The sequence below is a fragment of the Chelonia mydas genome, chromosome 7 (genome assembly GCF_015237465.2).
Source record: "Chelonia mydas isolate rCheMyd1 chromosome 7, rCheMyd1.pri.v2, whole genome shotgun sequence".
In the NCBI taxonomy this organism is placed as follows: Eukaryota; Metazoa; Chordata; order Testudines; family Cheloniidae; genus Chelonia; species Chelonia mydas.
The window spans coordinates 57,676,164-57,691,784 of NC_057853.1; the positions used below are offsets into that span (position 1 = coordinate 57,676,164).

Sequence of the window (15,621 nt, forward strand, 5' to 3'; positions counted from 1 at the left end):
GACCTTGTAGGTGCAGTTCAGGAATGGGCAGAGATTCAAGCTGGTTCTTCTTTGTGCTCTAGTCCATCCATAATTATGGCACTGTTTGGGCACTTGGACAGCATTGTCAACCCAAAGCATTCAGAAATCATAAGTCAGGCTCTAAAAATCAAGAGAGAGGCTTAACATTTTTTAAAATCATGAATTTAGCTCTTTTTATATACCTCCTAGTGTCTGAGCCTAGCAGGGGCTGGTTTTCCATTTTTTCTCTACAACCATGAGCACTAGAAATGTCTTTCTTTTTTAAACGAAAGCTGAGTTTCTCATGTAATCACAGGACTCCGGGAGCTGAAGCTTTAAAAAAGGCACCATATATTGATAGAATGGTGTTAGTTGGTGACACTGCTTGACGTTGTCTCTTCTACAGTTTTGCTGGCAGGTTTGGTGTTATAACATCCGCAATCACAGGGGGCTCACTTTCTCCCTGGTGTAACGAATTCCCTTGATTCCAACTGCCTTATGCAGCAGATGAATTTGGCCGAAGGAGCACAGCCAAAGAATAAAAACTACAAATAATGAAATCCTGGCCCCAGTAAATTTAATGAGAGTTTTGCCCTTGATGTCAGTGGGGCCAGGATTTCACCAAAATTTTGTGTTTAAAAAAGGTGCCTCCTTGCTTGTTTAGCCATCAAACACCAGAGCCACATTCCTCCTTGGTGTAGATGTGAAATCAGTGGAATTGCAGCATCTGCACTGGAGCTGACTTTGACTTATTAAGCTTAAAGAATAACAAACAAGTAATTTTTTTCTGCAAGCACTATTTAATCAGTATTTGCCTTGAGGTTGCAGTAATAGTCATTGGTCACTGTGGGGCAGTGTCCCACATTAGTCACTTTGCACTGGTCTGTTAGCATTGGCTCCTGGAAATGGTAAACAGGGTGTTTGTTAGACATTTTTCTCTTTTAGTTTCATTATAAAGGCCTTTTTCATTCCTATCCTGTTATTTATTCTTCCTGTTTTACACAGTGTGATAGTGCTTGCTGTTTTATTTTCACATCCAGATAGCGCTGGCAGACACTGTCTGAGTTTCATCCACCAGGATCTATTGGAAAGAACAGTGTATCTGATAATACTGTACAGCACCGTTCCCTCTAAGCTGTGCGTGTGCGCGTAGATCCTAAACCCCGCGCACACAGCGGAACACCGCACGCACAAAAATTTGCACAGAAGCACAATTTGCACAGAAGAAATTTTTTGCACACACGGCCTGTCAAAAATTAGAGGGAACATTGCTGTACAGCCCACATCTTTCATCTGGCTGGAGCTTTGGTTCAGCTAGAAATTTGTGTGCTTCTCCAAACATCCTGAGCCTACAAAGCCTGAGCTAGAAATCTCATGAAAAAGCAGCTCTCTCATCATGTTACTGGAATGTCCTTCTTCTAGCCAGTAAAATGGCGTGAGCAGACTTCCCTGTGGATTTTGATGCTTCATTTTCCTCTCCCTGAATGGGCAGAGGCATGTGGCAAAAATGAGAAATGGTGGGGAAAAGTAAATAACCACAAACTCTTTCTCCCCCTCTAGGCAGGTTCTGAGTTGGTTTGATGTTTGGCGAAGGGTTTAGTTGCTCAGGAAAGCATTCTGAGTTTATTCACGCTCTGTACCTTCCCCACTTGCTGCTCTTGGTTTGGGGAATCCTAGAGATCTTGCTCAGTGCTGGATCCTAGGTTGTGATCTTGGGATCTCAGTAATAGAGAATGTGGCACCGGCTCTGGAGGCATCTGAGACTTTTTGTAGCTTACTCCTTCTGGAGCAAATTCTTCAAGTCTGAGTCATTTGAAAAATGGTTCTGCACACCTGGGTGTCTTTCGCGTCATGATCCACGAGGTCAGATTTGAGCTTTGGTTATACCTTTTGGTGCTTCTAGAGGGTGCATTTTGGTGGTGTTTCCGTTTCTGGCCATCCCAGGTTGCTGGTCCATTGGTTTATTTTTTAGCACTGAATCTGGTCAATGCAAGCAAAGAACAATGTGGTTGTCCGCTGGGGAACTGGCTCACCTTGTGTGACCTTGTCAGTAATGTTGTTACAGTTTCTCCTCATCTTTTTCCTGCAGGTTGGAAGGGGGAAACTGTGCCATTATACATCCAGGTGCTGTCTGTGTCATGGTGAGGCTGCTTCCAAAGCTCTACAAGGAGGAACACCCTGAGGTAAATCTCTGTCTAGATGGTGCTTTGAGCCGTCTTTCCTCCACCCGTTTGACCTGGCCCGTGCTGTAAGTACCATTCACTCCTGTACACAAGCATCACTGAAATCAGTCCAGATAACTAGCAGAGAAATAGTTCATTGTTCTCATCGGGGCAAGAACAACAGAAGAGCTCTTCTTCCAGGGAAATCATAGAGCTAGAATTAATGGATCTTTACATTTAGGAAAGTAATGCCCTGTGGGTTGATTTAAAAACTTGCATTTATATAGCACCATTCACATTAAAGGATCTCTCACATCAGCTAGACTGTGTCCTTGGGTTCTGATCTGGTGCAGAATACAGCCCCTGCTGCTCTCTGGATACTCCCTGCAGCAAATAAGAGGGCTGCTAGGTGGAGGCTTGGTTCCATTCCCTCTACTAGCTGGCCAGAGTATCTGATCAGGCACGAGGGGATGGGGGAATAAGCTGCACCCTCTGGTCAGCAGCAATTTATTTCCCTCCCAGAGCAATAATGGAGACGGAGGGATTGATCCCTCTGTGTCCCCAGTGCTTCCCATGGCTAGTCATAAATGGGTCTGGTTATGCTCAAGGATCACTTCAATCACCACTAAAATGCAGCCACCTCTGGGGCTGCATATGGCTGCTGTTTAACAGAGGCACAGCAGCTTACAGAACAGTTTAGTACAGGAAGAACGTCAAATCCGTTGATAACCGCAGGGGGGATTGAGGTAGAGTCGGAAGAAGACACCCACTTTGTCCAGGATAGCTGGGGCTAACGACTCTGCTTTTCAGATGAGTGGGTCTCTAACTGCCATCAAATGAACAATGATCAGAGACCAGGCTCCTGTCTGATTTGGATTGTTAACAGCCCGGTGTGTTCAGGAGTGCATGGATTCATGCTCTTTCTTTAGCCAGTGCAAGCAAAGCCACATCTTTCAAATAAAGGGGCAAGGGACAGGTTGGTTAAAGCAGGAGGGACTTCTGAGTTGCATTGGACTTTAGGGTCACATCTCATCCAAAAGCATCCTCTCCTAAATTAACCCTTTCTTATCTTTTATAGCCCCCATCACTGGACTATTTTATCTTCCGTGTAGCTAATGTATTTACCCTCACACCCTCCTGTGTGGTAGGGAAGTGCTGTTATCCCCATTTGACAGGTTGGGAAACTGAGTCACAGGGAGTAAATGACAAGGTCATAGGTCACACTTGAAATCTGTGGCAGAACATGAATAGAACCCACGTTTCCCATGTATCAAATGGTAGTGCCCTCACTACTGGCCCCTCCTTCCTCTCTTTCTGCAACACCCATCCAACTACTGGCTGCGTCTGACTCTGTTTTGTTTACAAGGCTGATGTGATCGCAGTGTGGAAGTTTAATGGAGAGGGTGGCAGATAGAGATGGGCAAGAACATTTTTGGATAAATTTTCAAGTTTGGGATGTGTACCTGCCTCTTTGTGGAGCTGAGGTCAGCTGCGTTACAAGGCCATACTCAAAACTCCCAGTGCTTCCTGGGTTAGGCTGAGGGGAAATCCAGCAAGATCTGCCCCTCCTGTAGAATTCTGGGATTCTTGCTGCCATCCCACCAGGAGCCAGGGAGTGCAGAATCACGGAGTGGGGGGAGGGGAATGAAAGGGCACCATTCCATGGCCCAGGAAAGGGCTGGGTATGATTCAGCTGAATCTGGGACAACGGGTCACCTTGGATCTTATCTTCTCCAAACAGCTTTACTGAGTTCTACTAGCAAAGTACCACACAGTCAACTCCCTGTTCTTCCTCCTTTTGAGGCGAATCAATTTCCTCCAGGCACATCTGATCTGTAGTGGCCTTGGATTGAGTCCTGGGGCCGGATTTTCCAAAGAGCTCAGGGACTGGTTTTCAGAAACTCAGCACCCACAGAAGTGCTCAGCACCCACTGAGCTCACTTCTCTGAACTGTGTGGCTCCAACTGTGGGTGCTGAATGCTTCTGAGCCTCTAGTTCCTAATATAAAGGGGCGGCCACTTACATGCTAAGGCACCACTGTGCTACCATAATACAAATAATATATAATAATAGCAAATGTTATTAGTTGGAGGGAGTTGAGATCTCAGGGCTTTGCCCGGTTGGTCATTAATTGCTAAGAACCGTCTATCTTGGCGGGAGTTAATGCTGCTGCTTTAAAAGCATGTGAATGTATTCAGTTAAGAACATATAAAGGGTGGATTTAAAGCCCTGATCTAACAAAGTAAGCTGCATATATGGACAGCTGCTTCTGCCACTGTCTTCACGGGTTTGGGGGGGTAGGTGTGTGTGCGAGAGAGAGTAAGGGCCTGTGGTATGGGGATCTCTTTGCAGGCATCCCTGTGTGGGGACTGTGCTGGGAAAAGGAAAATGGGGTGGCACTCCTGTGAGTGTCCCAGGAGGCATGTCTGTTCCATGTAAACTACATGGACTCCTTAGTAAAGCACGTATTTACAGAGGTGCTGCAACTTGGCATTCCAGCCATGTGCACACGGACTGACCTCCTGGTGCTAACTACAAACCCTTCCCTCCTGCAGCCTCCCACTTGCCACTGCAGCGGCCAGTGGCGGGCATAGTGCTCTGGGTGCAGTATACTCACTAGTGACCGCTGTGAGCTCTGCTCTATGGATGGGGTTAAAACTCTCTCACCCACTGGCTAGCACACAGCAGAAACCAGGGAGGTGCTTTTCTCAATCCAGATATGCCCCATCTGGGTAGGTACTCCCCACTCCGCATCATTCTCCTAGGACCCAAGAGCCCACATGAGAGGGAATGGGCTTTCCGCACCTCACCTGTCCTGCAGCGCATCTCGTGCATGTACAACATAGCAGCTCTTGTTTGGGCCAACACTTGGGATTAGGGTGAGCAAATGTGAAAAATCGGGACGGGGGTGGGGGGTAATAGGAGCCTATATAAGAAAAAGACCCCAAAATTGGGACTGTCACTATAAAATCAGGACATCTGGTTACCCTACTTGGGATCAGCACTTTCCCTGGTATCTCTCTCCAGCAATGCATGATGCATTTTTCTGTTTGCAGTCCTGGGGCTCAATTCTGCTCTTGATTACACTGATGTCAATCGCTTAAGCCAGTGGGGTGATACCAGGGCAATTATGGTATACGTAACATCAGGATGAAGCCCTGGCCTCTTACTAGGAGTTACAGACTGGTGCAGCAATTAATAGGAAATGGGCACTCAGTTAGCTTCATCACAACTAGGAATCTGCTCAGGTGAAATTTCCTTTTTTAAGGCTCGCCCCACACACACCTTGACCGAACGAGCAAATTATCCAGTGTATGTCTGCTGCCTTTTCTGAACTATTTGGATTCAACAAGCATATAAACGGGAGGTTTGGAATAAAACCAGATTCCTCATCAGCATCTCTGGAAGGTGGGAGTGTAATTAACTGCTGATGTTTCTTGACTCTTCATTGCAAGCCAAGCCAGCAGCTATTAAAATTTCGACAATTACTGTAATTAATTTCTGAAAAACAAGTAGAACAGTTAATTGGATGTGAGAGAGGAGCTGTCAGGGAAGTCGCTGTATCAGAGCTGGCTCTGCAGCTCTGCTGGATGAGGCAGGGAAAATGAAAACCCCACAGACTTTCAGTAGATGGCAGTGTTATTAAAAATATGAAGAGCTGGGAAACAAATTCCATCAGTCTCAATAACATATTTAAATCTATTAATCTTTCCTTCCCTTCTCTTTTCTTCTTCCCCCTTCTCTCATTTGATAAGGAATCAGTAGTAGTTGTAATTTATTTAGTATTATAACAATGGAGATCAGAGCCCCATTGTACACGCTTAATAAGAGGCAGTCCCTGTCCCGAAATGCTTGCAATCTAAACAGACGCGAGAAAGGGCGGGAGGGCAAATAGAAGCATAGAGAGGTGAAGTGACTAGCCCAAGATCACATCGGCAACACAGACAGGAACAGAACCTGTGTCTCTAAGTCCTCTGCTTCTGTCTGGTAGAACATGCTGCCTTCCTTAATATATGTGATTTGAAGTCTCATTATAATCTGAAGATGAACTCTGTGAAGCTGATTGTGTGAATCTCCATATTTTATTCTTGCTGTGATTTCTGGGCCAAGTTTGTTCTGCATACAAGCTGTACTAGCAGCTAGTGCTTCTGAGGTTTTTCTGCCTCCTAGTGTAACCGCGATTATGATGTAGTCTCCCGAGCTTCACTGGTGATGGGTGAGACACAATAGACTGAAGCTCTGCCATGGCTGTGTCAGCTTTCTGGTGTCAGCCTGTGACACATTCCTGGTATTGAACAGTGCTGGGAGCCCACTGGCGGAGCGGTGAGCTACTCAGGCATCAGGGGGTCATGGTCTTGTGCAAAAGTTGTAGCTCAGGGAGCCCTGACAGATAAATAACTCCCCATGGTGGTGGAGTGGTAGCAGATAGAAGGGAAATGAGGAAACCTCTTGAAAAGCCAGCAGGGGGCTGTGGCACCCTGTGTGCACGTCACACTGGACACAGCATGCTAGTTGTTCTTCCCTTCCCATCCATACGCTGGTTTGGAAGTCGTGTTGGAGGTGGCTGGAATGTTTTATGGTTGGACCTTTCCAACAATGGGCCCCATGTACTCAGGGTATCCATCCTGTAAACGGGCAGCATCCTACCTGCTGGAAGGGGAATGGGCTTTGGCATGTGTTTGGCCATATAAATGCTCCTTTATTTCTGCTTCCAAACAAGGAAAGAACCCTTGCATGTGGCTCACTATGTGTTCTCTGCCTGACAGCCCAGGAAGCAGCTGCAGCAAGGAATGGAGATGTCAATTGTGTTTTTCAGTCCCTTATGCGGCTATACCGTGGTGGTGTTGTGGCATATGCTCCCTGCGCCCAATTCCACTCTTGCTGAAATCATTGAAAGGGCTCCCACTGAGTTCATTGGGGACTGGATTGGGCTCTCTGCCCACGGGGGCTCTTACAGCTGGCTGGCTGGTAGCGCTTGTGCTTTGTCATGAGGCACTTCTGAAGACCAGAAGATGACAGAAGACAAAGCTCTCCTCTGATAGCTCAGAAGTGGATCTTGACTCAGATGTTCAGCTTTCCCAGAGGTAGGAGCCTGTTTCTAAGGAGAACAAAATGTCTGTCAGGATCCACACAAAGGTCTGGGAGAAGGTTTTTGGCCTAGAGTTTGGGGCTGAGTTGAACAGCATGTTCTTTAACAGCAGGGATGGACAATGGGTGGGCGCTGAGCACCACTTTGCTAGTCTGAATGCCGTGTAAAAACATTTTGGGATGGAGCATGGAGTTATCTTCCTGAAGGAATCAGTCCAGCTTCATATACAAATCCTTCCATTTCACCAAAGAGGGGAACCAGCAAGCACTGCTCTGCAGAAGCATTAGTGGAGCTCAATAAACATTAATGCATTCTGATTCTGACCTAAGGAAATAGGATCCGTTCCCAGTTGGATTTGCTGCTTCTTGGTGACCTTTATCAGACCAAAGCAGTGATGTGCTGAAGTAACACTGAGCGTGTCAATGTACTGAGAGTGGTAATAAGTAGCAAGACAGACAGGAGACTCGATCTCACACAGCAGCCTATTCTTCTGACCTGACCAGTATGACAATTAACAGCTGATGAGAATAGATCTGTGGTTGTGTGTTGCAGCCATCTCTACTGGCAATTAAAAAAACATTTGGATGTCAAATGAGACATATGAAAATTTGCTAAAAGCCCTTCAAAAAAAAGGCAGAGGTGCTGTTTGAGTCTTTAAAGGAAATTTATCGAGCATCACTCATGTGAGCACTCAACCCTGGTGCTTTTGCAAACTGTGTGCATTCATTGTAATGACCCCGTTTATGCAAAGCAAATATTCTCTTTCCTTAAATGCAAAATCATCAGTGTCAAAATGAAATTGATGCCTATTTGGAAAGCTAACGGCAAAATAAACTTATTTACCGTCCCCCCTAAACAAGCTTTGTGGCGCAGGGCATTTGCCAGAGAAGGATATTTATATTGAACTTTTGCATATTGCTTCTCCTCTTTAAAGTTATCTCGGCATTTCCTGCTTCCTGGATGATTTCCCAGGATGAAGCCTCTCAGATGCCAGAAGTGTCACTGCCGGGCCTGGTCTTTGTGACATCACAGAAAGATGCATTCCGTGCTCTTGTCAGTGAACCAGGAAGTACAAAGAATGTATTTCCTAGGGGGAACAACACTTTTTAAAATGTATTCCTGTGCTGAATGTTCCTCGTGATCAGTTTGTAGAGTCGTTCAGTGATGACTGGAGGTGGAGGAGTTGACTCCTTCATTCAAAACCTGTCACACAGTTCATCATTTAACCAATCTTACAGATTAGGTTTATCACCGCAGTCTGAGTTTGGCCCAGTTTTCCATTTTGTGCTGCAATTACCTTTAGCAGGTCTCTCTCGTGATCAGGTTGTGTTTGGGAGCTTGTGTGTGACTCGGTTGTATGGATAGGGGAAGAAGGCTGTGTATTCTCAAAAGATTGTGCTGACTCCCGCACTCCAAGCATACTGAGATCCAGAGAGACAGACAGTGGTTGTTTTAATACCTACTTGCATCTTACCCAGTGGTGCTGCTTTTAGGCCTTTTCTCACTACTTTGCCTTTGGAGGTAGTCCTTGATTTAACTGAAACTAAATGGTTTGCTCTTGTTGCTAACGTTCATAGCAGGGCACTTCACAAAAACCGCACAATTGCACTTTCCAAGTAGTGAATTGCTGCTTATAAAGTTGTGGCAATATCATAATTAGACACTTTCAAGTTTCATGAGTTATGTTTTGATATTTGACACTTCTCACCCCATAAGCATTTATTATTATTATTTATATTACAGTAGCACCTCGAGGACCACAACCAAGATCGGGGCCTATTCTGCTATAGCCTGTACACACACACATGGTAATAGATTGTGAACCCTCTAGGGTCAGACTATCTCAATAGACAAGACAAAGGGAAGTGGGGGACACAGAAGCCCAAAGTTGGGAAGTGACCTGCACAGTAATGACAGAGCGAAGACTAGAACTCAGCTCTCCTAGCTCCTACTCCAGTACTTTCTCCTCTATACTGCCTTTTTAAAAAGAAGAAGGTGTGATTTAAAGTGTCATTATCATAGAATCATATAATGGAGGGCTGGAAGGGACTGGGAGAGGTCATCTTGTACAGTCCCCTGCGCTGAGCCAGGACCAAGTAAACCTAGACTGTTCCTGCCAGATGTTTGTCCAGCCTGTTCTTAATAACCTTCAGTGACGGGGATTCCATACCCCCCATTATAGCATCTATATTCTGTTATAATCTCTGTTCTCATGGGGTAGCATTTTACACTCGTGCAAGTGACCAGGGGTGCTGGAACAGTGTGTATAGTGGGGGTGCTGAGAGCCATTGAAACCCTCTATATGATGGAAACCACAGGAGGTGTGGCAGCCCCCCCCCCCAGGATCTGTAGTTCCAGCACCTATGTAAATGACTACCCAAGATGCAAAGCAAATGAAGAATCTAGCCCTAAGTCACAGAGTTCAAGGCCATAAGGAACACCCCAGATCATCTAGGCAGCAGTGTCCAATAGAAATTCGATGCTAGCCACACTTGTGGTTTTGAATTTTTCTTATTAGCTACATTATAAAAAAGCCACATGCATTAGCCACAATTCAATAGCCTATTAGCCACACGTGGCTAGTGGCGAACGTATTGGACACCGCTGATCTAGAGTGACTTGCCTAAGCAGAGCCAAGAACTGAATCCAGATCTTCCCTATCCAGAGCTAACCACAAGGTTACCCTCCCCCTCTAGCATTGATCTCTTCTTCCTGAGGATGTAGGTAGATGCTGTACCTTCCTTGCTGCCATTCTCGTTTGGACTTGCTGGGCTCCCTTTAAATCTGTGTTTATACATTCATTTTAAAAAGTCAATTGCAGGTGAGGGAAACCAACAGCCAGGTGTCCTGCGTGTAAAAGATGGGTTTAGGCAGCATTAATAATGGAGTAGCTGAGGGACAGAGAAGGACCTACCTGGCTGCCCTGTATCAGGGGTATCTTACTGTTCTTATTGAGCTGTTGAATTGTCTCGGATTGCCAGAGACAGTTAGTGGGGTGGGAGTGCTAAGGGGTAGATATCTCCCCGCCCATGTGGAAAAGGCGATCAGCTGCTGCGATAGCACAATTTCTTTGGAGTCCTTCGAGACTCTTCTCTGGGCCTGGAATCTGTGTGTGTGCCGAGGGGGTGGGAGTGGTGAAATGGTCTGGGTGGAGGCACATCATCTTCTCTGTTAATGCCATAGCATTCCTTAGCTTATGGTAATACACTCTTTAAGGGGTCCCCAAGGCATCTGAGGTCAGGGTTCAATTCCTCCTTTGGAGCTGCACTGCCAGGGCCTGCAGAGAGATGTGCCTGGGGCACAGAGCTGGACAGATGCATGGGTTGGGGAGATCGGCAGGGTGTGGGGGCAGGTCCTGCAGCCTGTTCTGGGGAGCTGGGAGCCAAATCTTCCCCTCGAGCACCCCCCTCCCCCGCCAAAGGCTTTACCCTTGAAGGAGGGGAGCTGACCCAGCTGACTTGTCTGGCTTTGAGAGATGTCCATGCAAAGATGTCATAGCATCTGGAGGGTTGCAGGATTGACTTAACGTGAGATTCTCTGTGTAGATGCTGTCCCGACGGTAACAGAACAAAAAACCTGCAGGCTGTCTGCACATCATCTCACTGTGCTGCTCTGACCCTGGTGCAGTGTAATGTGCTCTTCACACTCTCTCCATAAAAACCATCCAAACTCTCTGGAATCACCCAAACTCTCAGAAATGTACATTTGCTTAAAAATCAGGCTCCAACTATGGAATCTTCCAAGAAACCCTAGCAAATTATGCAGAAATGTTCTCTTTTTGCTGCGCCTTTCATCCAGAAAGATCCTACCAGGCTTTACTGACTGTACATCAGGACCACTACATCCACCTATCAGGTCAGACTCAGAGGTCTGATGGCACAGCACTGCACAAGAATTTAGAACACAGTGTGGAAAAGACAGTATTCAGCCGAGTCTGCAGGAGGATGTTAGGGAAGCAGAATGTAATTCAATGAGTTAGACTTTGGGCAGGACCCCAGAGTTAATACCTCTACCCTTAACTTTCCCAGAGGTCTTGATTGCCTTGATTACTGATGGTTAAGTCCCCAGTTGTACATCTCCTCTTCTAAAAGGCAGCACCGCTAGCATCCTTAGCACCAGGATGGTTCGATGCTGATTCCGGGGCTGGGAGGGACATCATCGACTGATTCCCCAACAGGAATTACTGCAGCCCAAAGAGACCCTTTCATCCTAGCCCTGACTCCCGCTTAGAGTGTGAGATTCAATACAAGGTGGAATGGCTGCAAGGCAGTCCCAGCAGCCCTTATCTCAGTGCTGATCTAGACTCTGAAGCTGTGGTGCAAGCCATGCCATTTCTTTAAAAGCTCACTCCAGAACTCTCATGAACTGTGCTGGATGCAGGAGCCTCTGGAACAGGAAAGAGCCACAGGAACACATGGGTGAAAAAGCACGGTAGAAATGGTTCATTCAAAGAAGTCAGACAAGCCATCTTTGTCTCTATATGGAAGCGAAGTATGTACAGTTCATAGTGCCTACTTCCCGCTCCCCCTTCTCACCACACATGGATGCTGCAAGCCATAACATATGGCTTCAGTTGTACTGTGGCATGATAGAGCCCAGTTCTGCAAGCATTCACTCAAGCAGTTCTTACTCATTAATACCAATGGGTAAGCTCCTAATTAGTAAGCTGTTGTGCTAGAGAGGGACTGTGTCTCATGGCTGCAGCAGGGGACTCAAGTTCTGGGTTCTTGTCCAAATTCTGGCAGTCCTGGCTTGGTGTGACTTACTCGCTCTGGGTAATATTTTCAAAAGCACGTAAGTGAGTTAGGAGCCTACGTCTCATTGAAAGTCAGTGTGTTAGGCTCCTACAAATGGGATAGTCAAAGGTGCCGGGTGCTTAACTCTCAATAATTTCCAGGGCAGTTAGGCACCATAGCTGCTTTTGAAAATCCCTCTATAAGTGTATCAATGAGATATAGCATCAAATAGTACCTCCCTCAAGGGTGTGTTGGGAAGTTACTCAATGAATGTGTGCAAAGGGCTTTGAGTTCCTTGAATGAGAGGTGCTAGGGGAGTGCAAGATTTGTTTTTTTGTGGGTCTATGCCTATCTCATTTTTAAGCCCAAGGGGACCGTATTCTGTCAAAATGAATCCACACTTTGAACCTTTTGAGGCATTTGTCTGTCCCCTAACAAATCGACATCATTTGGAAGGGAGAGAAATTCAACTACCAAGTTTTGAAGCGATGAATTGTTAGAAGGAGGAAGCTGGGACTACTTAAGAATGTCGGGCAAATTACTAGATGACATTTTGCCCTCAGACTTTAATCTGATGCAGAGCTGTGAGCCCTGCTGTGTTCTAATTGAACCTCCAGTTCCCTGACTCATGGTGCAAGTAATATGTGTTAGGAAAATCAATCCATGTATATGGGGAAATGTAGACTGGTTTCCTGCCACCATTAACGTTTTCACTAAAAAACCATTTTACTGGAACTAATATTCCTGAAAACAGCACATTTTATTCAAAACAAGGCAATCTCGGTATTGACAGCGCTGCTGTGATAATGAGAACAATCAATTTTTTTGTACTCCATTATGGTTCTATTGGATTTATTTTGGAGTAAACCTATAGTTTCACTTAGCCAAGATCTGTATCTTTTTTATCTTTTTTTCAGCTTTGCGCAGATTGTAAATAATAATTTGTTTTCATCCCGTGGAAGACTAAGTGAAAAAACGGCAATAAAAATATAAAAGAGTTATAAACTAGACATTCATTTCCACAGCTCACCCAGTCCTCTTGCTAGAAGAAGAGAAATGTGTATTGGATCCGGAAGGGATCTTATAAGTGTAGTGAGAGAACATACGTTTCTGCTTGTGTAAAGATAAAAGAATAAATCATTGAGATTTAGAGCTAGATTTCTAAAGAGCTTAATTTCCATTGAGACACCAAAATAAGGGGGCAGATTGTCCGGAAAGCTCTGCAGGTTGGGTGCTGGGAGCTGTCTTGAAAATCGGCCATTAATGTTGCAGTGGGGGCTGCCAGGTGGGTGCTCAGCACTTTTGAAAATCTGACCCTAATTTAGGGTGCCTGAATGGGAGCTGAGCTCAGGCCCTGATAGTGGGCATTGAACATGTCAAATTCCAGCCCTGAGCACTTCAGAATCTAGCCTACATGGTCAAAGATGTGAATCTCCTCTTACTTATACTAGTGTACTTCACAGTGAGTCTGGTGGAGTTATTTCCAATTAACATTGCAAGATCAAGCCCAGAATGTGGACATCAGCTGCATTTTCTGCATGTCTGATGTCATCGGAATCTTGCCCATATGCTCAGGGTTCAGCTGATCGCCATATTTGGGGTCGGGAAGGAATTTTCCTCCAGGGCAGATTGGAAGACGCCCTGGGGGTTTTTCTCCTTCCTCTGTAGCATGGGGCACGGGTCACTTGCTGGAGGATTCTCTGCACCTTGAAGTCTTTAAACCATGATTTGAGGACTTCAATAGCTCAGACATAGGTGAGAGGTTTATCACAGGAGTGGGTGGGTGAGATTCTGTGTCCTGCGTTGTGCAGGAGGTCAGACTAGATGATCATAATGGTCCCTTCTGACCTTAATATCTATGAATCTATGTCATCATCTGTAATTCTTTACCAAGTAAAGTTTGTATTAACTATTTCCCTCAACAATATTTAACACATCCAAATGCTTCTCCTGTGAGAAATGCCCCAATCTTACAAAGATTTATGGTGATATATACTATATACAGTTACTCCTACAGAGTCCACTTGGGTCTCTGGGCCTTCCTACATCCTGGCTGGCCTACAAGCTGCTTTAAAAATCAACACAAATTCAGTTTTTTAAAAAGAACAACTGAAGGCCTCCATTCAGCAAAGCACTTAAGCGGTGCTTAAAGTTAAGCATGTGCTGAAGATTTTTACTGGATCAAGGCCTTAATTCATGGTTGTTTCTAAAGCACTGAGTAGGTCACATTAAGAAAAGGAGTACTTGTGGCACCTTAGAGACTAACCAATTTATTTGAGCGTAAGCTTTCGTGGGCTACAGCTCACTTCATCGGATGCATACTGTGGAAAGTGTAGAAGATCTTTTTATACACACAAAGCATGAAAAAAATGGGTGTTTATCACTACAAAAGGTTTTCTCTCCCCCCACCCCACTCTCCTGCTGGTAATAGCTTATCTAAAGTGATCACTCTCCTTACAATGTGTATGATAATCAAGGTGGGCCATTTCCAGCACAAATCCAGGGTTTAACAAGAACGTCTGAGGAGGTGGGGGTGGGGAGGTAGGAAAAAACAAGGGGAAATAGGTTACCTTGCATAATGACTTAGCCACTCCCAGTCTCTATTCAAGCCTAAGTTAATTGTATCCAATTTGCAAATGAATTCCAATTCAACAGTCTCTCGCTGGAGTCTGGTTTTGAAGTTTTTTTGTTGTAATATCGCAACTTTCATGTCTGTAATCGCGTGACCAGAGAGATTGAAGTGTTCTCCGACTGGTTTATGAATGTTATAATTCTTGACATCTGATTTGTGTCCATTTATTCTTTTACGTAGAGACTGTCCAGTTTGACCAATGTACATGGCAGAGGGGCATTGCTGGCACATGATGGCATATATCACATTGGTGGATGTGCAGGTGAAAGAGCCTCTGATATTGTGGCTGATGTTATTAGGCCCTATGATGGTGTCCCCTGAATAGATATGTGGGCACAGTTGGCAACGGGCTTTGTTGCAAGGCTAGGTTCCTGGGTTAGTGGTTCTGTTGTGTGGTATGTGGTTGCTGGTGAGTATTTGCTTCAGGTTGGGGGGCTGTCTGTAGGCAAGGACTGGCCTGTCTCCCAAGATTTGTGAGAGTGTTGGGTCATCCTTCAGGATAGGTTGTAGATCCTTAATAATGCGTTGGAGGGGTTTTAGTTGGGGGCTGAAGGTGACGGCTAGTGGCGTTCTGTTATTTTCTTTGTTAGGCCTGTCCTGTAGTAGATGACTTCTGGGAACTCTTCTGGCTCTATCAATCTGTTTCTTCACTTCCGCAGGTGGGTATTGTAGTTGTAAGAATGCTTGATAGAGATCTTGTAGGTGTTTGTCTCTGTCTGAGGGGTTGGAGCAAATGCGGTTGTATCGCAGAGCTTGGCTGTAGACAATGGATCGTGTGATGTGGTCAGAGTGAAAGCTGGAGGCATGTAGGTAGGAATAGCGGTCAGTAGGTTTCCGGTATAGGGTGGTGTTTATGTGACCATCGTTTATTAGCACTGTAGTGTCCAGGAAGTGGATCTCTTGTGTGGACTGGACCAGGCTGAGGTTGATGGTGGGGTGGAAATTGTTGAAATCACGGTGGAATTCCTCAAGGGCTTCTTTTCCATGGGTCCAGATAATGAA

At 45.5% G+C, this 15,621-nt stretch overlaps 1 protein-coding gene across 5 annotated transcripts in view; it reads left to right on the forward strand.

The window, feature by feature from the left end:
• Window positions 1-15,621, forward strand: part of WDFY4 (WDFY family member 4) — a 250,741-nt gene that overhangs the window by 65,958 nt on the left and 169,162 nt on the right. For all 5 annotated transcript variants that reach the window (XM_037904402.2, XM_037904403.2, XM_043552372.1 and 2 more), the window contains exon 14: window positions 2,090-2,183. In XM_037904402.2, the coding sequence (XP_037760330.1) occupies window positions 2,090-2,183 (94 nt within the window). The remainder of the gene's footprint in view (window positions 1-2,089; window positions 2,184-15,621) is intronic.